The following is a 23,201-nucleotide window of genomic DNA, read 5'->3' as shown; positions in this document are numbered from 1 at the left end:
TCATAGTAACATTTGTGATTAAAATAAGGGAGAAAACATATCCGTTTTTCTAGTGTAGTACTTGGAGCTGTCTCTACAAGGCCAGCACTGAGATCATTTGCCAGCTCCACATTGGACTGTTAAACCTATAACGTGAACAGAACTGTAGGTACTTGACTTTTATGTGAAATTGCAAATATCTTGTAGCTGCTGGTAACACTGTTTGCTCAGAGTTGAACAGCTTAACTGAATTTTGGAGGAAAGCACCCCAATCTCTGGTGCCATCTGATGATGGGCAGAGTGTTAATCGAACAGCTCTGTCAAAGCTATCTGACATTGTAATGTGTGGTCTGGAAGCATGAATTCATCTGGGAGGATGGCTGGAAGATTTCACAGGACATGCATCTTGAGTGATCGCTGAGAAACTCAGCTAAGTGGGGAAGAAAACATCACTTGGAGTAAACTAGAAGAAAGCTCCTAGGAAACCGTGGCTTGGGGCAGTAGTCTAAAGTAACTCAAATGAGAAACTATTCAATATGCATTAAAATTGCTCTGAAAAGTTAATGTTAGAACCAGGGAATTACAAACAAACAGAGCTCAGTGGAAAAGGGAAGTGTCATCACAACAATTAAAAAATACAGTTAAATTCACCTTAGCCATCTGGGCTAGGCAGGGCCTTCAGAACCCTTCCCCAGTCCTGTACGCTCTGTGGCTATTGGAGCCACCTACTTCTTGTCTTGTTCAACGCGGGTGGAACACATCTCCACCTTGTCTTTCTGTATCCATGCTTTGTTTCTATCCATCATTCCATCTCGAATCACTATCATTGCAATACATTCCCTACACCTGTTTGGAACCTTCCTTCGCTAGTTCACATTGCCTTGTTAGATACGGTTGTTGTCAGCGTGCAATGAGAGTTCCCAACTGTTTTGTATTATTTAACCTTAAGTATTTTCACCCTTCAAAGCTACCTGTCTACATATAGGGTATAACTCAAGGTGAGGCACATGCCACTTGATCAGGTGTCTCCTGCTGATGCCAGCCATGAAACTTTGATAACGTTTCCTTCAAGGGGATGGGTTGCACCAATTTGAAACATTCTGATTTGCAAGACAGAGACAATTTTCATGCTGAGAAATTAACGCCCACAGCCACATTTGTTAATTCATTCTCTCCCTAGGAAAACTGTTTCCTTGTCACGTAGATACAACCTACAAATTGTTATTTTTAAAAGAATAAACCTGAACACTCAAATTTAATGTTGAAGAAATACATAATATAGTGACCTTGCTTTTATAAAAGCAGAGTCCCAAATAACACTGAACTCATCGAACAAAACATCCTGACGGCATAATCTCACTCAGAACACCTAACTTGAAGACACGAGAGGGAAAGGCCCCATGTTTGCGAGGCAATCTTTAATTCTGAGGTAAGTCTGGGGCACACACAGTCTTTTTAACTAAAGCCACAGGGTCCAGCAAATGATGATGCCTCTAGGCAAAGGCTCTAGAAAATGAAGTATTTGGTTTCTCTTAGAGAGATTCAAACAGACAACGGGAACTGATTCTATGCTTTGAACTGTTTTTTTTTTTTTTTTGATTTTAACTCTCCAATGGTTGCTAACTCCACACAGTATTATGACTCAATTGTTAACTGATTTAGGATTAATTTGGGATTTATTTCCTTGTTTTGCTACATTGTACACACTAATTTGTTACATTTGTAGTCTTCCTTGAGACACCATCTGCATTTGCTGTTTATAGCTTGACTGGAATTGTAGAATTTCTTTCTACATAAAAGCCAATATTCTAAATGTCAAGATTTTTTTAATCAATTAAAGTAGTGTGTAGGAGGGCATTTAATCTCTGCTTATTTTATTTTTCTATTCCTTGCTGGGAAGATTATTGCTCATTAGAGGTAATAACTTCAGTTGTTCCTTAGCTGTGCACAAATTTTATAAACAAATTAAGCCCGAGTTTAATATAAGTGAGTCCATGTGGAAAGGGTGAAATACTCACTTTTTTATAGACTCAATAAAAATAACACTCTTTAGGTCACCAGGGAACAGTTTTGTGTCCTGGGAGAGGCGGCCTTGCTTTCATGGCTAGAAAGACACTGGAGCACCATCCCAGATAATCGAGTCAAATTCTTCCTTACCATATTTAGGCTAGCTTTGATAGGTAATTCACCTGCTGGTTATGACTTCTCAGCATATAAGCATTAAGCAATACCTACAATAAACTATTGCAATCCATCTCCCCCGCTTAATATAAATAAAATCCTGGGAGAATCATTCCTGTAACTCATGCACCACCACATGTGCTTAGAGACGCCAGGAAAGGAAAACCCAAGGCAGAAGGGGAATTCTTACAGAGAAAGGCCAGACATACCCTGTCTAACCTTCTAGCTTCTATATGTCTAAGCAGCTGCTGTCTCCAGTCTGCCGGCATTTTGCCACAGCTCTCCTCTCCCTTCACAGGGGTGGGCCTTGTCTTTATATCACTGTTATCTGACGGCTTGTCACCATAGTTACCCAGGTTATAGTCAGATGGTATTTTTTCCAGGAGGGCTGCCATGGTAGGCCTAGCTGAAACTGGCCTGGTTTGGGAGGCTCCGTAACTCTCTGTGCTGTAGCTCCTGGCGGACAGCGGCCTCCTTTGGGTAAGGTTTTTAGCGGGGAAACTTCCCGCCTGCGCTTTTACTTCTTGATACGAAGGGTGTTCATCTTCGTACCTGCCATTCCTCTTGAGGAATTGGGGATCAGTCATTGAAACACTGCTCTGGCCTTCTAGCCCTCCCCTATAGGCTGCTCGGCCATACCTGTCACCAGGGGGCAGCTCATGGGGCTCGCTGACTCTTCTGAACATGGCCATTTCAGTGGAGCTGGCCAGGGAGTCAGCCCTCCTTAGGAAGCCTGCCCTGGGCCCCTGGCTGGCAAACTGAGCGTTCACTATGGCATCCTCATTCACAGACGGCTGGGAAAAGGAGAACATCTGTTCCATGGGTGGGTACCCTCTATAGGCTCTGGGGCTGATCAGATCCTTGGCGATGTTTTTGCTGGGCTGCTGCACATACTCAGAATTGTGTGCGAAAGGGGGCGGGATCCTCTTCTCTGCTTTTACTTCTACCGCTCCTTGTGGATTGAAGCTCTGGTCAAACTGATAGACCTTCTTCGTCATAGATGCTTTTTGTTGGGGTGGCCCTTTACTACTTCCATACATGAGCATCTCGTCGTCCAGCATGGGTACCGATTGGCTCCTGGACATACTGGACATGCCGTGCTCCGGTCCCAACAACTTGTCTGGCCGCTCGTGGCTTCCTAAGTGATCACTCCCAGAGGCATAGTTTTCTAGCGGGATGTTATAAACCTTGTAGGTTCCAATGTCAATCTCATCAATACTCTGAGACTTTTTGAATTTGTTGGACTTTATATCTTTCATGAGTGGGGAGAGCCTCTCCGTGCTTTTGCTCATTGCAATAACACCTTTCGATGAATCTGGGCGGCAGTGGATTTGAGAAAAGACATTACCGAGACTCCTGTTGGGTGTGGGGTCATGGTACTCCCACGGCACTCCTGGAGAAAAGGGACTTGGTGTCTCTGTAGGCTCCTTCATGTGATCTTTTCTTTCAGGTAAGGGGCTGGTAGTAGGGGTTGTTTCTAATTTGGAAGGAAAAGCAGTCCTGTCTTCAAATGGACTGGGAGTTCTGGTCCAGTTCTGCCAGGGGTTGGAAGGAGGCACTTCTGTTTCTGGCGTGTGTCGGTGTATGGACTGTTCCAGTTCCAGGGGAACGCCGACAATCCTTTCCTGCCTGATTAAAGGCCTGCGCCCGTGAGCAGGCATGCTTCTAGCCTTGGCGCTTAAGAGAGGGTTATTGTTGGCATTCTCGGCGGCAGCTTCCTCTGAGACAAAACCTGTGTTGTCGTAATGGGAGCCATCAGTCCAGTTGTCAGGGAAGGCATCACTCATTGGCAGCCGGTCAGGACGCTGGGGGAGATTCCCTGGAGGAACAGCCTCCCGTTGGCTGAGTAATGGCTTTGCATCCAGAGGCTGTGGGAAAGGTGGTGCAATCCTGTGAACACAAACAGAAGGAGAAAAATGACCGAGAGGAAGAGGTGACCTTCCTGGAGGAAGAATGCCACCAACTTTTGTGTAGCTCATTTATTCCCACCTGGTTTACGGGTAAAGCACTATTCCAAAAACCCACTTTAACTTGCTCTGACTTTCACGTCTTCTGAGTAACCATGGCTTTCTAGCACACTAGGGAACTGACTGCCTAACATATTCATTGTTTACCACCTTAGGTCCTTCCATAGAATGCAAGCATGGAGAGAGACCAGGATACTTATTGACTAAATGGGTGAATGAATGAAGTAAGTGCACTTTCAGTCATGGTCCTGAAGATGGGCTGGCAAGGGGATTTCCACTACTCATCTCTGGGATTCTGACTCAGAGCACTTCCAAGTTTCCAGTTGAGAGAACTTAACACATCCCAAAGAGGAAGGGGCAGGGACCTCAGACACGGCAGAAATGCTGCTGCCTACTGAATGAATGCATGGCTCTCTGGACATCCCCAGATTTCCCTGTCTCTTTCTGACTCTCTCTGGCATTCTCTCTGACCCTCTCTAGATGTCTTTGGCTCTCTCTGACCTTCTGTGACCTTTTCTGACCCTCTCTGATCCTCTCTGACCCTCTCTGGCCCTTTTGGGTTCTCTCTGGATCTCTCTGACCTTCTCTAACCCTCTCTGACACTCCCTGGCTCTCTCTGATCCTCTCTGACGTTCTCTAACCCTCCCTGACTCTTTTTCATTCTCTCTGGCCTTCTCCGACCCTTTCTCACCTTCTCTTACTCTTCCTTGCTTTCTTTGGAGTTCTATTTTTATTTTATGTGTAAAATATGTATATATATATATATATATATATATATATATAATGTGTTTTGCTTGCACATATGTTTGTGTACCATGTGAGTGTCTGGTACCTACAGAAGCCAAAAGAAGGCATCAGATCTCCTAAAACTGGAGTTACAGATAGTTGTGAGCCATCATGTTAATGGGAGCTGGGCATCGAACCCAGGTCTTCTGGCAAGGTAGCTAGTGTTCTTAATTTCTGAGCAGTCTCTCCAGTACAGACATTTCAATCTATCACACCAATTTAGCTTTTTGTGTTAGTGGGGATCAAATCCAGGGCCTCGAGCACTTAGCTCCACCACTGATCAACTTCCACCCAGCCTTTTTTACACCACTTTGGATGTGACATGCCCACGTGTTTTATAAACTTGAGATTGCCTCAAAATTACACTTTCAAGCTTTTGGTTCCTACTATCACTCCCATAATCTCCTCTGAGTTGGGCCTGCATGGATGGCAGGCCCTTGAGGGTAGCTTTGATGCCCTTCAAAATCCCAGGTGAGCCCACATGCTTACCTGCATCTTTTGTCTTCTGTGCCACTCACGTGCCAAACACAATTCCAACATTAAGCAGATTCCACTTTGTCAAAGTTGATGAAAATGAGCATTTGTGAACATAGAAGGGGGAATTCTCAACACACCTGTTACCCCACAAAGAGTTATGGACGGCATCTTTAGCGGTTGTCTGCAAGGACCCCACTTTCACGCGGGTGTTTGAGGACCCCGAGGAAGCCTGGGAGGGCGAGTAGTCTGAGTAGGTGCCTGAGGAGACACTGTTATTCAGACAGTGAGTTTTGTCAACTTCAGACTCATCAGTTGATTCTGAAATTCAAAGGGGAAACATATTACAACGCTATGAACACGGATGGATACAAAAGAAGCATGAAAAGCAGATTCCACATGGATTAATGTCAGAAGCACACATCTGCGGGTACTTATAGACTACGGCATGTCATAATGTATAAGTGGTGATTGATCATGCACATGCATCGGTCACAGTTCCACATCGGCTTCACGATGTTACCTTTTTTGTCCTTCCCTAGCAGAACAAGTTTGGGTGGGTACAGAGGGGTCTCAGCTAATGAAGGGTGAAGTTCCCCAATCCTCATTTCATTAGCTGGATGAACAAAAGAATCCTGAGAGATATAATAATACAGGACAAGGAAAGTAAACATTTAAAGAACGGTTAACCAAGATGGCAATATCTTATTTGGCTCAGACTCAAAGATGCAGCCCTCGAGTTTGAATCACCATAGGGCATTGTGAAAGGAACCCTGCACATCTCTAATTGAGCGCTAATTATTTTTCTAATTTATGTGAACTCATTTATTCATTGAATGTATTTTTTGGATGCTATTTGTATGCCTGGCACTGTGCAAAGAACTGTGGAGGTTCCCCCAGAAAGACACAACATGGTCTTCTGGGAATTCCCAGTTTAATTGAGATGAAACAGTGCTCACTTCAGCACAACACTGAATTGTGCTACACCCCCCACAGGCGCTGTGGCTTGGGTAGGTATTCTAGAGGCCAAACTCTTGAGAGTTCCAAGTGCGAAGGCCATTGCAAGCCACCCCTACACATATTATCTCACTGCATCCCGCCCCTGCTCTCCAGGCCTTGCTGCATCCCAGGTGCCTGTGTTTTCAGCCACTGTGGGTTTGCTGTGCTTCCTTCCCGAGGTTGTTACTGTTCTCCTGCCCATTCCAACCTACTTAATCTACTGTATGTCGAATGCTGAGTGAATTATCAGCAGCGGTATAAGAATATAACTCCATGAAGAATAAAAAATACAAAAGTCCTACAAGTTTTAAAATTTATTTCCCCTCTCCCTCTTAGAATTGTTTAATTTTATGTGTTAGTGTGTTGCCTGCATGCATGGAAATGCATGACTTGCGTGCAGTACCGGTGGGTACCAGAAGAGAGCATTAGATTTCCTAGAGCTGGAGTTAACATTATGTGTGTGTTAGGAAATGAGCTCCGGATCCTCTGCAGAAGCAACCAGAGTTTTCAACCACTGAGCCATCTCACCAGTGTAAAAATTCCACAAATGTTAATTTCCAGAATTCAGATAATTCCCAACTAAGCAGATATCAGGAGAATATTAAGAAGAGCAAGACCTAAGTTCCCATTTTCTATACATAACAGCTATGTTTTTAACCTGTTTATGATAATTTGAATTCAAAGAAGAACATTCAGGGGCTTTTGTTTGTTTGTTAGTATCTTGTTAAGTCGTAGCATTGGACTAACACAAGTAGAAATGTGTTGCTGATTCAGAGAAGGTTATACTTGGAAAAATATCAGGAATTTGGAAAACTTGTCTAGTGTTTGGTTGGAGAAATGAACAGACAGAAACACTCAAAGAGACAGACTTAAGGATTTTGGTATGGCAGAGAAGCATTAATTTCTTTAATACTTGACTGAAATTTTATCTTTTGAACTTATTTTGGGGTGTATGAGACTATTTGCTTCTCGATGACTTTTTGCTTCAGTTGATGAAGACTGAATGACCATTGAGTGAAACACTTTCACTGACCTGGGGCTCACAGAATCACTTAACAAAGACCCAGCATTGGAGGATGGTTCTCTTGAGTTCCCACTGAGCTAGTCCTTCCTCCAGTGGGAGGCTCCCGGTGAGAGTATCAGGGACCCGAGATGAAGGATCCTGTTTGAAGAGGGATCCCAAAGACAAAGAGGTGATGAAGTGCCTGGGTGTGAAGAAAGCAATCTGCATTTGGAATTTTAAAGTTCAGCACAAGAAATGCTCAGTAAAATTTTAAAGTGGCATAATAAAGAATAAATGCATATATTTATCAGAAGATGCAAGCTGGAGAAAGAACAAGAGATGCCAACTTGTCAGTCACATGATGCTATCTCTCCATCCTGTTTCTGCATCAACACTTACTAATCAGGGCAAGGGGAAGTCATTTTCAGACCTGTGTCTGACCTATCTGTCAAATGAAGGTGCTTGGTAAAAGAATTAGTGCTGATTGATGCCCAGCATATGAACATAAAGGTAACTTCCTTGTTTGAAACAAGTGAGAAAGGAGAAATTTTAAATAATACTTAGTACACGTAGAATTATTTTTTAAGGAACAGCAAAATAAAAAAAAAATAAAAGGAGACACAAGAACCAAATCAGGCAGCTAGATCTGCCCAGAATATTAATATTACTTCTTTTACCTCATGTTCTGCACATCCAGTACTTAGGATATCTTGCTTATATGTATCAGCTTTTCAAAACTGTGACCAGGGCTCTTCATGATCAAGCTAAGGTATAAGTCTCTGACTTTGCTCAGAAATCGAGGAAAGAAAAGTCCTTGAGCCTACTTTCATGGCGGTAAACAGAGGAAGCTGTTAGCAAGCAATCAGTTTTGGAAAGTGGTTCACCAGAATTTCATCTAAATGTGTCTCCTCCTGAGGAGACAGGAGTAGAGTTGTTGTTGGTGGTGGATAAAATGTCCTTTGTTTTTTTTTTTTTAAATCCTATTATCTTTCCTTGATTTAAACAAAATCTTGGCTCTTTATAACATGGAGAAAGACAATCCTAAGGTAAAAGTCAAGAAGAATAAGAGCTCATTTTCAAGCCTTTGAGAGTCTAGGAGGAGAGTTAAAAAGGGAGGCAAAGGAGAATTTCAGGGACAGCTGACTGTTTTTCATTATTTGGCAGAAGGTATGACTTCTCTATAGAGGGAAAACAGGCTGTCTCCTCACGATGAGAAGCATTTGTATCATTTCGACTATAGCAGACACAGTGAACAGGAGTCCAGTTAGAAATACACAGAACACTGAAGAGAATGAGGGAGGAATTTGTGCTTTATTCTCTTGAGGAAGGGTCTGAAATTATCATTTACTCTCGGCTTTTCCTGTACCAAGTGCTAGGCCTAGTGTTACCTGTTGTTACCCTAGTCCATCTCCATAGAGTCTCTTAGCACTTAGATTTTTAGAGGCAAAGTTTGTGGCCTGGAACAGCTCTCTTGCTTAGGTCAGCAACAAGGAAGGTCTAAGAGAACAGTTCTTGCCTCCTAGACCAACCCCACCCCCTCCATGGTTCCCAGACTATGTTCTGAGGCATCCATAGAGGTCATGCTATTTCACAGGGGTATGATGTGTTGTAGAGAGTGTTTCAGGAAGGCAATGCTTGAGATCAACCAGGCAGCTGTGAACTGCTGGGTCACTGTTGCACATGGTTTCAACATGTGGTTGCACGTTCTTGGTGTCATTTCTCATGAAGCTGGATTTTGGTAATTGCTATAACCAAAGAGTAAAACTTGAATGCTAGTGTATGGCATCTGAGAGCTGTTGTGTTTGCCGTGACTTCCAGTTTTGAGAAAAAGTTGTCAATGTCTGATGATATCTTGGGTTTGATTATTTAAAAATAAGATAAAATATTTTATTTTCCAGTCTATGCATTTTATTTTTCCCAAATTTATCCTCAAAGGAGGATAAATATATTTACTAATATATCTACTTCTACTACTTCTGTGGGGATATTGAATCTTAAGAATTATTTCAGTCTAGGGACATTATAACAAAAATTGTTGAGATACAGAGGGTATAAATATGCTAGGAATTTCCTCAACGCACAGGTGAAGACTGACTAGACAAGGCAGCCAACAAAGAGAAATCAATTCAACAAATCTCAGAAATTCTCCTGGATACCCATGAACTTCTAATTGGATAGAATTAGATTTAACTATTTATGTGTCTTCTCTGTGGTGAACTCTGGGAATATAGCTCCTCCCAGCTTATGATGTAGTTATATCATAAACACAGCATAAGTTGAAAATATCATTAAGTAAAAATGTTTTTGATATTCCGAACACTCTGCGTTTTACAGCTCAGCAGCCCAATACTCTGCAGTAGATGTGGTATGTATTTGGGATTCTGCAGCTGTTGAAGGGCATGTTATTTGTTGCTGAGTATCTGAGTGTATTGTTAGTCCAGCAAAAGGTCACAATTCAAAACCGGAGTATGGTTTTTGCTAAGGGTTGAAAGCTTTGACAGCAGTGCAGAGTTGAAAAATCTCAAATTAAATTATCATCTGTACATACTAGACAAGGTAGAAATGGCCCTTATCCTAAAACTGTCTGAAGGTAATATATAAAATCATCATAAATGTTCTCATTACATTTCATGCAAGTAAACAGTGACACAGTAGGAAAAACCAGAAGGTTAGACTGGTCAGGGTGACCCTTTGAGATTGGAAGGGTGAGGGCGTGCTAGTCATGTAAAGAGCTGGGGGTGTGTGTGAGCAAATGAATTTCACAGGGCATTAAGAAGGGAAAAGCAAGGAAGGAATGAGGGAGGGAGGGAAGAAAGGAAGGAGGGAAGGAAGGATGGAAGGAAGGATGGAGGGAGGGAAGGAAGAAAGGGAGGAAGGAAGAAAAGAAGGAAGGAAAGAAAGAAGGAGGAGCCTTCCTGTCATTGGCTCTCTTGGTTCTTATGGCTCTCTGGTTCTGTTCTTTAGCCCATGTGAAGGCTCTAAAAGGTCAGGTGGGGGCCAGTTTTCCTTTCTCACTCACTTTGCTGTTTATGAAAAGCAGTTACCATGTTCTGTTTTGCCGTTTTGAGATAGTATCTCGTAGACTAGCCTTGAACTTACTGAGTAGCCAAGGGTGATCTTGGACCCCTAACCCTCCTGCCTTTACTTTCCAAGTGCACCATCATATTAGGTACTGTGTACTGCATTTCTTCTGTACTTTCTTCGGTCTTGCTTACCTCAATTCTTCATTACTTTCCCTTGGTTAAGGAGCTTTATTACCTGGCTGATTCTGTCATGAAGTGTGCAATTTTCTACTGCACGGTCTATGCATACAACCAGACATGGTAGTATAATTTTGTAATCTCAGTCCTCAGGAGGTAGAGGCAGCAAGGTCCTGAGTTTGTGGCCAGTTTGGGCTAATCTCAAAATATTGAAACCTGCATCGAAAGACAAAAATGAAAAACTATATATGGATGCAAAATATAAAATAAATGCTAAGTTTTCGTAATTAGTAGGATACTTGGTTGTCCACAAACACTGAATAAAATGCCCTTCATTCAACTCTCTTCAAGAGGACGATGATTGCCTGCAGTAGGCTAAAAGTAAGATGCAGAGTCTCGATTTCAAAGAAAATATTGAAATCTCCTGTGGAATTTCTTTTCACAGAGATCACGTCAGCGGATGAAGAAGCCTCAGAAAGGGATGCGGAGGTTCACGGTGAACACCGAGTTGGAAGTCAGCTTCCATTGTGGCCTGTCTCACTAATGAAGGACCTCAGGCCTTTCTCCCAGCACTAAGAAGCTATTACCAAGGGAACGATTCGATTTGCACTCTTTTTAGGAAAAGTGTTGCCAAGGCAACAAGGAGGCTGGGAACAATGTAAAGCAAGGAGACAATGGTTTTGTAGCAATGCCGACAGAGTTACTGGAAACACAGGTGAAAAGTTCAGGTTGGGGAAACTATTTGGAAGGGGATAAGGAGTGAGGAGAAAGAAGAAATTATTGCTCCAATTTCCAGCCTCATGGAGCTGGTAGTAGATGTTGTGAAATCTGATTAAGGTTAGGGCAGAAGTGGAAACGAGTTTGGGGAAGAAATGCAAAATTTAATTTTGGATGTGTTATTTTCAGTGTGTTCTTTATATGGAGACATTTTTCGGGAGACTTTAGCTTCATTTTATCTACCATGGAGTTATTACTGAATTTGTAATCACAGATATTTTTTCTCCCTTTTTACATCCCAAATTCCCAAATTAAGCAATTATAGAATTTTCTTACATTTGTAGTGGATTTACTCACTTTTAGGTTTTCATAACCACAATGTAACAAAGGATATTAATATGTGATTCTGTGAAGTTTAAATACAAAGTGTGTGTGTGTGTGCACTTGCTAAATATTTCTTCCTTTCCTGTTTGTATTGTTCTAGTATCTTAGATGGGAATGTGGTGTCACAAGGAAAAGGGAGCATAGAGACACTCAGAAGGCAAAGAAAAGAAAACTAAGCTGGGATTTACTTCTTCAGATGCGCTGGTGTACCCTCCAACACTCCAGGTGTTACTCCCTTAGGTATGAAAGTGGACTTCTCTTTCAGGGGGGTCTGCAATCTACAACTGTTTTTGCTTTGTTTTGGTTTTACAATAGAGTCTCACTTTGTGTCCTAGGCTGGCCTTCAACTCCCAACCATCTTCCTGTTTCTGTCTCCCAAGTGTCTATGGTTGCTTTTTGCTCACGGTCTTCTTTCTGTTGGTAATGTGCTCCACTGCTTCCTGTTTTAAGGGAATCACGTCAGCTTTAATGTATGCTTCAGCCTCAATACAGGACAAGAGATCATGTGATCACTTCACCTGTTTCTCCAGTTTAGCTTTGAATCACCTGGGAGCCTGGTACACGTTTTCATCATTCTATTCCTCTCACAGTGTTTAGCACAGTGCTACTTATACAGTTGGTGTTCAAACGCCACAAGGAGATTATTTGGAGTGCAGATTTGTAAAAGAGTTTTGTCAGTCTAGATTTTAGAGAATGTGGACCAGACATGCTCACTCTGCTGTGTTTCTAGTGGAGTAAAAGATGCAGCTAATTAGTTGAGGGGTTGATGAGATAGTCGAGGTGGCGGAATGTAGTTGAATTCTTTTCAGACCATACAAATCAATAAGGCAGCGTTTGTAGTTTATTCTCAAGCATAGAGAACAAACTTCTCATGGTTGGATCCCACAAGCCTGAGTTTTTATTTTCTTTAATTAAAAAACATTTTTTTTTTGGCTGAAACTCAGACACGAAAATATTTAAAAAAAAAAAAAAAACACAACAGAGAGAGTTCCAGAACAGCCAGGACTGTTTCACAGAGAAACCCTGTCTTGAAAAACCAAAAAAAAAAACCCAAATCATGGTAAACTTAGTAGGACTTTTACTGTGAAAATGTCCCATTAGTTTCCCCAGCAGACGATCAGATAAGATTTGGGATGGTCACCATTTTCATGGATATAACATCCTGGCTAGCTGAGGCAGCAGATGAGCCACTGCATGTATTAATGACATAGTAATCATTTTGGCCACAATGGTGGTACTTATTCTTGATTTACTAGACATAACCCTCATATCTCAAAAAAGAGTCATTTTTATTTGAGGAAATAATGTGTAATTCGCTTACTAAAGCGATCAACTCAGTTAGAAGAAACATTATCACCCAGAAGCCTAAAAGTCAAACCACACTGGCAATTACCAATAACCTCCAAATACCTCCACTGTAATCTCCTTTGGGGCCACCGGCCACTTGTGCTCAAACTTTTCTTTCACAGTTTGCTCCGTGTTAGCTGTTGGATTTGAGTTCTCAACTCGCACTCCGTGGCTTGGCTTACCCACCAGATTTTGAACAGATTTTACCATATTCTTTAAATCCTCTGGGTAAGGAGTTGGATAGCGTTTTAGGTTTATTTCAACCTAGAAGTTTATAAAAAGAAATCGAACATAAAAACGACTTCAGAAAGCATGTTCACCAAGCTACTCCATGGTACAAGCTTCATCAAAAACAAATGCAGTACAGTGAGTGTTGGGCTGCCCAGGGAACTGCCCTTGATGTGAGGAGTGGGGCTTGACTCCTGTTCCCGACTCCTTCACACCCTCAGACATCATCAATGATTTCTTTAGAATATACTCTATTTTTTGATGGGTGAAATAGCAGTAGATAAGACTCTTAAGTGACTGCTAATGTCATAAAAATGGAACAACGTATTACCAGTTACATTACATCTTAGAAGTTTACTATCTTTGGTATTTAATAATTTTGAAATTTAATAATTTCCATAATGAGAATGCCTTTGGAGTTCAGTGCAGGTATTGGGAGGGAGGAGACCTCACAAGATTTACAAGCAGAGTGAAGCAATAAAAAAGCCAAACAGGTGTTAGCCCAGGTTTATAGCTAGCACGCACTGTCAAAAGGGAGGGTAGCTTATACTTTTTAAGACTTCAGAAAAATTCTCTGGGGTGGCTTTCACACTTGTGTTTTACACTAATAGGTCATATGCTTCTTGAGTAACAGATTATATAAAGATAAATAAAAAAAATCACTTCTTAAAAATATGTTTAGGCAAATGTACATGTTTTGGATGCTGTTATCCAGATATTTTTTTTCATTCATTTGCAGGTGTTAATCTTAACTTTCAAGAACACACTGAAGGACTCTTCTTAATACTGATTTCTTATATGTAGAATATTCTACCATGAGAGTATTAATTATTAACATATTTAAAAGAGATTCAATACGTAGTCATTCATGTTGACTGAATGAACTCACCAAAAGAGATAGGTGTGCCCAGTTTGACTTGTGCCAATAACTTGTGTCATTTTGAATCTGAGTAGAATCAACTTTTTAACATGGAATGGCTTGAGTGGTTGTGGTATGTCTTGTGGACCGCAGGTGTGTGAGGGTGGAGGGTGGGAGCAGAGAAGGTGGAAGAGAATGAGGGAGGAAGGGGTGGGAACGGAGGAAGGCAGCCAGGCGGAGGCAGGGACTCCCCATCTGGTCCATGGCATGTAGGAGAGGCTGGAGAGTATGAAGGACTCAAACACTTTTGCTAATCTGCTCATTTAGCAAATTCACCAATGTTGCTACTCTTAGAATTCACTGTGGCTTGTTACCCTAACAAGATAACAGAATTGGATGCTACAATGTATTTAAAAATTTTTTTGACATTAAAAGCATACAATTATTTTTCAGTACATATTTGGAATGCAGAGAAACACCATCTTTTGTTTAACTCGGGTAACTGTAATCTATTTTTTTTAATGTTCTCAAATAAATGAGAATAGACCAAATAAATAAAGGTCAATGCTGTAAGAACCCAAGGTAAAATTGGGTTTCATGGGAAAAAGTGAGTTTTTATGGTTTAATACTATTATGTTCCAGGAAGTTGAATTATAGTGTATTCTTCAGTAAACACTGAACAACAACGTCTTCTAGCCAGGGTACACTGGGATGTACATACGCAGGGATTTGCACTTTAAGTCCACGTTAGAAACATTAGTTCCGAATTATATTTATTATATTTACTTTTAAGCTACAGTGTTGAACTTGTTTAAAGGTATTTAATATCAATGGGCTAAAAGTTAAAAAACAACCCTATGAATCTACATTTATAAATTGTGAATTGTAGGTGGACTGCCCATCTGGCCAATTAAAAGCATTGTTTTTCTTTTAATAGCTAGTGGTAGATTGTTTAAAAAGGAGTCTAAAGTAAGGCACTAAATAGAAGTTCTTTGCAGCTCAAATGTCCTCAACAGTGACATGCTCTCCTGATCTGAGGTAGGAGATATCTGCCCTATTCTTCCCTAAGTTCTATGCTTCTTCACGCCACATGGTTTACGGCCACTAAACAGACGTGGTGTGGATAAGCGTGCACAGTTGGTCACTAAAAGCAACTTGATGTGGTAGTTTCCTTAGTTTGGTTATTCTAATGTTGTGGAAGTATTTAAATGTGAAACACGTGCGTCACAAAGCTTCAACTATCCATCTGACTGTTACATTCAAGGCGATGGATGGTTGCTGTTTAATTATTTATTTATATGGACCATTTTATATTTTTTTCCCCCTTAAGATGGCTCTTTGCCAAATTTGGGAATCTTTAGGAATCACTAAACTTGAATTTGTTCCATCCAGAAAATAACCACTTTGCCCCCATTTACTACTCTTCTCACAGAACTCTGGGCTTGGGTTCATGAAGTATCAATTCAAGCTGTGGGTCTACCTCTGAGGAGACACTGGCCCCTAGTCTGTTGCTTCTGCTTATGAACAATGGAGATCCAGTGCCTCTCTCATGTACTTGCGTTTATTCAGAACTAAGGTGGCACAAATGTGAAGTACCTTGAAAATGTATTAAGTCGATCCAGAGATCTCAGTTTGTAACTCAGGTTGGTCTCATGCTTTCAATCCTCCTGCCTCAGCCTCTTTATTATTGGGATTAAGGTGAACGCCACAACACCCCGCTTGATCTTGTTTTTCATGTCAGAGTTGACTTGTTTATTTAAAAGCTCTGAGTCCCTTTGGTAATGTAGACTCTGCCCGACATGTCTAACTCAATGCTGAGTCTTTCTTTCAGGTTGTATAGAGCAGCCCTTACTCAGCGCTTTCCATGTTCCAGGCATGACACTGAATGCTTTATAGCATAATTAATTTATTATTGATTAACCATATAATATGTGATAATATTTATAACTATTTCTATACATTTTAATACAAATAAACATGTATATAGAATGAGAAATATTATACATATTATAAATGTTATAAATTTGGAATTGTATGTTTAACGTTTTTAAAAAATATTTATTTATTTATTTATTTATTTATTTATTTATTTATTTATTATGTATACAATATTCTGTCTGTGTGTATGCCTGAAGGCCAGAAGAGGGCGCCAGACCTCTTTACAGGATGGTTGTGAGCCACCATGTGGTTGCCGGGAATTGAACTCAGGACCTTTGGAAGAGCAGGCAATGCTCTTAACCACTGAGCCACCTCTCCAGCCCCCTGTACGCTTAACTTTTAGAAAGCAGTTGTGATTTTATGGAGAGTGTGTCGGTGTGGGACTGGTTAACTTTTCTCTGCAGTCATGTTAAAACTTAAGTCTTCTGGATTCTAAGGTTTACATCACACTGCTGTGGTTTAGTTAAGAGGTATTCTCCGGTGTACTATGACATGGACTTGTGTAACCTTGTGGAAAAGGTACTTTGCAAGTAAAATGTGAATTTTGTTGTTAAACAATAAGATAATTTCAATTTAAGAAATAAAGCTAAGTAATTCTAATTTGTAACCTCTTTCAAAGTAAAACTGTGTTTTATAGCCCAATTCTATTTTAAGCTCTACATAGACATATTGATACCCTTCCTTCTTAGTTCCTGCCTTCAGTATTTCAGAAGTGGGCCAGCATGGCCATAAAGAGTTATTTTACTGGTTCAGGGGCATTCATATTTAAAAGCAGTTTCTTTATTTGTAAACACCTGGGATAGAAACATTCCCCATCCTATTATGATATAAAACATAAGTGAATTTCTGACATACAGAGGTGGGAAAATCTACAGAATTCATTCTGATAATGGTGTTAAATTTGTCACTCACTATAAAGTATTTGCTCATGTCACACATTGTATTAGAATGCAAGATTTTTACTAATATATATATATATATTAATTCTGTGAGATAAAATGCTTCACAAGACTTTTAATATCTAAATGAAGTACAATAAATGCAAATAGCAGCTTCAAGGCATTGGAGACCCCAAAAGTACAGTAAAGAAAGAATTACTTGTAATAGTGTTGGCATTCAGAAATGGTGTCTTGGATTCAGACAGAACTGTTTCTCATATATTATATTATAGACACATAATATAATATACTTTACATAGCCATTAAATTTGAATTTGATTGTAAATTCCAGTAAGAGAAACAATAGAGTTTTGCAGTGATAATTAGATATCAAATTATTCTAGAAATTAGTGGGGACATTTTACATAAAAGGAAACAGGGCAGTTTTAGTCAGGAAGGTGCATTCTCAGCTTGTCTTATATTGTGGAAAGAATATAAGACATAGAATGAGAATCTAGTCCATTACATGTGGGTTGCAACGTTTATAAAAACACAGTGTTCCTATGTAGTTTTCCTCCTATCGTTTCTCCTCTTAGACACCCAGCCCCGAGAAAAGGAATCCCTCTCTGCCGTGACTTCCAAACCCCACTTCTCTTACAGGAATTCAGAAAATTTGAATCTTCAGATTAAGGGACATTGCTGCTTTTGAACAGAAGTCTCTGTTTGCTCAGAGTCCACTCCCAGCAAATCTCAATTTCAACGTCTGTGTTGTCAAGTCAGGTTTTATCCAGGTTTTATCCAGTCCCCCCCCCCCCCAGCTGACCCTGAGAAGCGTGCTTGTTCACAGGGCAATTCCAATCACTTCCAAAGCCTGGTCAGCGTTCTGCACAACTGGCCGTATCCCCACACGTTAAATTAAAGAGCCAAAGAATAGTAAACAAAAGCAAAGCCCCAACTTCAAAGCCATGCCAGCTACCCCATGAAAAGGCACCTTAAATTGAAGTCCCCGCCCTCTGGCTCAGGCTCCCCACCCTTTGCCAGTGTCAATAGAGATAAATTGATTCAGACACCGGCAGTCCGAAGGCTGCTGTGCGAACAACAGTTCTCACCCCTAGTCATGCAGCACATACCCCATAAAGCACTGTTCCAAGGGAGCCTCTACTGGGCTTCTCCTACCCCAGACACCTAGGCCTACCTGTCTGCCACTTAGAGAGGGAAGAGTGGTGGACTGTGCTGCCACTGGCAAGGGAGCACACATGCTCCTCTCCTGCTGGAGGCCACTTATACAACCCCATGCCAGCTGGGGGTCACTCTGGGGGACGGGCATATCTTGGATCTGCTGATCACACCTGGCCCATGGTGTGCAGCAATCGCCAGACAGCCTGGCAGGTTGGAGAGTAATCCCACGCTGGCCCCTGTCCCAGGGGGCTTGGCAGGAGAGAGCCTGTGGGAGAAGGAATCTCCATTTTCTGGGAGAAACAGGAGCGCTGCAGCAACATGTTTGCTTGATCATTTTCTACCCTTGGATAGCTTTTTCTTTCATTCTGGACAATGCATTTAAAACAATGAAGTTTAACTCCATGTAATCAAACAGCATAACACGAAGCCACGGGTGGCAACGTCCTCACACAGCTCAGCATCCACACTGACTGTACACACTCCAAGCAGGACTTCGTACGCTTTTCCCATCGAAAGCTGATGGCATAGGCTTGTGGTTCCCTTTTAAATTTCAGGTCAATTAAAATTAAAATGGTGCTAACTTTAATGTACATGTAATGAACCAGAAGAGGGTGAACTAGTAAGACCCCAGGGTGTTCCATTCATCATCTCCCACGATGATGTACTTACGGGTGTTTCTCCTCTAATTTGTCTGATAGCCAATAGCATCGGAAACAGCCAAATTAGTCAAGTAGTTGGAGATTTTGGAAAAACATATTGTTTTACCAAAATGCAAATAAAGTGAATGTAAAAAATGCAGAGAAAAATCAAACCACGCTAAAGCATTAGTGGAACCCACTATGAGCATAGACATACTAACCACAGAGCACACAAACAGGGTTATTAAATTATTGTTTCCATTTCTATATTTCATGATTTTATAAACATGTCTAAAGAGCATATTAAATGTATTTTCTCTTGATCCTTAACTATACATTTTTAAGAAGAAACATGTAGTTATTTTGACAATTCAATGAAATATAAAAATGAATCAAGAGTCCAACATAGAATGCATCACCCATTGGATCTTGATTTAACACACAATCCCCGAAGAGGGGAACTGAATTGTTTTAAAGGTTTGTATCAAATTTAGCAAAATTATTTTCTGAAAATTCACAAGTTTTAAAACATGTCTCTTTTGTCATAAGGTAGCAACAGTCAATCATCCATAAATGTTTCTTCAACCAAAAGTTTTAAAAGAAAGTATGTCATTTTGGATTTATGACTCCATTTTGAGTTTTCAGTAATGACACAGTCATCACGAATAATGGTTTAAGAAGTAACATTTAGAAAACGGGGCAAGGTGGGGACAGGGAACACCACACAATCTTGATTTATTAATAAAGTGCATATATAGTTACTTAGGTCATTAGTTACTACAAGTGAAAGCTGTTAGTATTCATGATGTTTTTGAAAAATTACACAAATAATATAAAAATCGACGAGAGATTCAAGGTGCCATCATGATATAACATTAAGTGTTAATGAAATCTCAGCTAATTCTAATATTTGAGAATTTAAATAGTAGAAAATATATGTTTAAATGTGTAACCTTGTTTCTTCACTCAGATTAGTCACAACAAAAGATTTCTTAAAAATGCAGTCACAACAAAAGATTTCTTAAAAATGCAGTTAAAATAAAGAAGTTGTTTTGCCGAAACATCTTCACCTGTGAGTCACCTTTTTTTTAACACCCAAACTTAGAGAAACAGAAGTTCTTTTCAAATACCCCAACCATGTAGAAGACTTAACGGATGCAGTGCCACTGTAATCTGCCAATCAGCGTGTCTTCCACAAATACGTATTTTGGCTGGTATTGTCTGCAACGGGGCCTGGCCCGGTGACCAAAAGGATCATTGCAGCGTTACAGACGAAAGAAGATTTAGGCGAGGTTCGTCACCTAGAGTCTCCCTCACTTTCAGCTTGAATCTCTCGCAAGTTGTTATATCGGGGAGTGTGTGTACAAATCAGACTTGCTCAGTCGGAACTGGGACATTCGTCTCAATCTGAATCACACCAATGCTGCCCAAACACTTGCCCTCTAGATAGGGGTATCTTCACGAGACTTAGAAAATGACTGTGACCTTCCGGAGAGGTCACTTAGTGGATCCCTTCTCTGTCTGAATAGTAACAGCGGACAGACAGAACAACAAGAGAAACAAAGGCCAAAAGTTCACCTTAACTTTCCCAGCACTTTCGTCATCTTCTTTCTTATCCTCAAATTCAAAGGCAACAGTCATGCGCTGTTGTCTCTGCTCCTCCCACAGGGTGGGGTTGAAGCTGTCGCTGTCTGACTGGAAATCTACGGAGTCCAAAGTATTAATGCTTTTCTTTTCCTTTAGATACACGATGCATTTAATAAAGTTTAATATAGTATGCAAAAAGAGACAGCAAGCACCACCAATGAATACAATAAATATATTTAAAAGGGTCGGGAAGAGATACCGAGGAAGAGGAAGGAGAGAGCAGGAAGGACAGGAAAGCAGAACATTCTTCTCCGTGTGTCTTATGTCGTCTGTATTTACTGTTAGTCATGAGGGTTGGGAAATTCCCTAGCATAGGAATGGGTTCCCTTGGGCCAACAGTAGCAGCCTGGAGACTGGATGAAGCTTTTCAATCTCTCTAATCCTAAAGAAGCTGTCAGTCTTCAGGTTCTGCCCCAGGTCTCTCAGGTCCCAGGTCCTACTCCATGTGTGGGTGTCACATTGAAACAAAGCAAGATACTACACAACAAGTACCCAATAATCTGACATTCTTGTTGGTTCTTTGTGTGCATGTGAATAGAGTAACCTCATTTTTAAGGTAGCGAATACATGGAGAATTCAGTTTTAATGCCGTGTTTTCAAGTCCCTTAAATGTGCCTCAAATAAGCAGGGAAGATGATTTATAAAATCTCTAATTTACATAAAAATGTTGTCTAATGGCACCTGCTTTGTAACACAATAGGGAAAATTGCGTGAAAGCCCAATAACAGGTGCTTAGCTGAGGCTAACCCCTTTCCCAAAGAATTTTGCTTTGTTGCATATTTCTCTGTCTTACAGGATTCTTAAAATTCATTTATTATTTTCTTTTCCCACAGACAAAAGTTGACTGGCTGGGTTGAAGCTTAAGAATTATTTTTCAGTAATTACACCAAATTTTATGTCCTCAATAGAAAAACAAACAGAAAATTCAAGACAGCAAAGGCAAACGCTTTTGCATCTTAGTTCACCTGACTGCTGACCTCATACCTGGGAACAGACCAGGGGTTTAGGTGACACACTAGATCCCAAGGATGCCTTGTGGATCTGGGTTATTCTTTATCTTTTCTTTACATTATTTTGAAACCCAGGGATGTCATAAAGAAGAGAAAATAAATTCAGGCTAATAGAACAGTCCTTGTTTGGTTCTTTATGATACAAAACTGTGGTGGCATTTGTCTTATAAAATCAAAAGATCAATTTATTCAGATGTGAAAATTACTTTTCCAAACAACCTTCCCCTTTTCTATTTCTGCCAAAACTTTTAATAAAAGTATCTTTACATCTCTTACAGTGATTCATTTACATCTGGACGTCAAAGACTAAAGCTGTTTATCATCATTACTCCTGAAAATGAGAACACACAAGCAAATAGTTCTCAGACAGGATGGGTTTATCTGTGGCTGCATTAAAGTGGGTTCATTGTCATAGAACCCCCGTGATTCTGTGTGGCTCCAGAGAACACAAGCCAGACAGCCCTGTTTCAAACAGGAAAAGGCAATGCTTTTTAAAGCTTTGTATAATAGTGATCCTAGGCCAGAAGGCTTATTGTAACAGGCTTAGGTTTTTAAGAAGTGTTTTTTGATCATAACTGTTGACATTGCATAGGAAATCTCAACATAAAGACAAAATAATGTAATGGAAAAAATGTCATTATTGTAAGTCAAGTCCTATGACTAATTCGCATGTCGGGGTCCGAGGTTGTTGTCCTGATCTTTAAAATATGCTCTGTAATATATGAGCACAAGAGAAGATCCCCTCCAGCCAGTCCTTCTTTAGCTCTGAATTCCTTCTTTTTGCTGCCAGTCGCTGGGTACCACATTTGGTGACCAGGTCCTATTCCCTGCAGTCTAACCCTTAAAGAAGAAGTTAACTCTAGAGTGTTTACATTATTCTCACATGAGCTATACTTTTCCTTGCGTGTGTATGTGTGTGTGCCTGTATGTTCATGTGTGTTTGGATACATGTGTGTACACATGCAAGTGGAGCCCAGTGGTCAGCATTAGGTCTCCTCTTCATTTGATCTCTGCCTTAATTTTTGGAAAAGGCTCTCTCATTTGGAACTAAGTCTCACCAATTAGGCTAGGCTGACTAAAGAGCAAGCACAAGACATCCTCCTCTCCTGTCTCTGCTCCCAGCATTGAGATTATGGGGACTAAACTCAGGTTCTCATGTTCGTAAGACAAGCACTTTGCAAGCTGAGCTATCTCTGGAAGAAGCCTGGCCTTCGGAATCTTAAAATATTACAGCACCGAGACTCAAACTCCCAGATGGTGTGCTATGGAGTTTTCTTTTATTGCCTGTAAGCCAGTATTTCTGAACAGAAATTAGAATTAAAAACTCCTTTTTTTCCCCCTGCAACATCATTAAAAATTAAAGAGTGAATCTGAAGACAACCTACCTTCGTCACCGCGGGGTTGTTGGGGAAACATGTAGTTGGTCAGTACCCTTTGCTTGGTTTCTGGGTGGGCTTCTGTTTGTAGAGGTATAAGGGCCTTGGACTGGAAGCAATGAGCACCAGTTAGATGAACAAATTAGTCAAGATTTTACATGAGGAAATAGGTAATAGTCTGACCTCTCAGAGATGACTGGATAAGATGACATACCATAGATATTGCTGAGACTCTTTCCAGATTTTAAGATTTTTGCGATGTTTGGCCTTCTTTAGTGTACTCTTTAAAAGTTTATCAAAACATAGTCAACTGAGCACGTCAGTTCTAATCTTGAGGAGGCAAGAGAGTATTAAACTGTTCAACTGAATGAGGGTTTAGTGTTGTCTGGGGCATGCCTTCCTTCTCCCAGG

General features: G+C 40.6%; 1 protein-coding gene across 5 annotated transcripts in view; it reads right to left on the bottom strand.

Annotated features, from left to right (window-relative positions):
• The window catches only part of Lrrc7 (leucine rich repeat containing 7), a 412,851-nt gene that overhangs the window by 74,421 nt on the left and 315,229 nt on the right, over positions 1-23,201 (bottom strand). For 4 of the 5 annotated variants that reach the window (XM_005357446.2, XM_026784035.1, XM_013350077.2 and 1 more), the window contains 7 exons: positions 22,800-22,899; positions 20,336-20,460; positions 18,136-18,384; positions 13,101-13,301; positions 5,911-6,022; positions 5,528-5,708; positions 2,370-4,050 (listed from right to left, as the gene is read on the bottom strand). In XM_005357446.2, coding sequence (XP_005357503.1) covers positions 2,370-4,050; positions 5,528-5,708; positions 5,911-6,022; positions 13,101-13,301; positions 18,136-18,384; positions 20,336-20,460; positions 22,800-22,899 — 2,649 coding nt within the window. The remainder of the gene's footprint in view (positions 1-2,369; positions 4,051-5,527; positions 5,709-5,910; positions 6,023-13,100; positions 13,302-18,135; positions 18,385-20,335; positions 20,461-22,799; positions 22,900-23,201) is intronic. The other variant, XM_013350078.2, reaches the window with a different exon arrangement.

The sequence above is a fragment of the Microtus ochrogaster genome, chromosome 21, assembly GCF_000317375.1.
Source record: "Microtus ochrogaster isolate Prairie Vole_2 chromosome 21, MicOch1.0, whole genome shotgun sequence".
Taxonomy (NCBI): domain Eukaryota; kingdom Metazoa; phylum Chordata; class Mammalia; order Rodentia; family Cricetidae; genus Microtus; species Microtus ochrogaster.
This window is presented reverse-complemented; position numbering and strand designations above follow the sequence as displayed.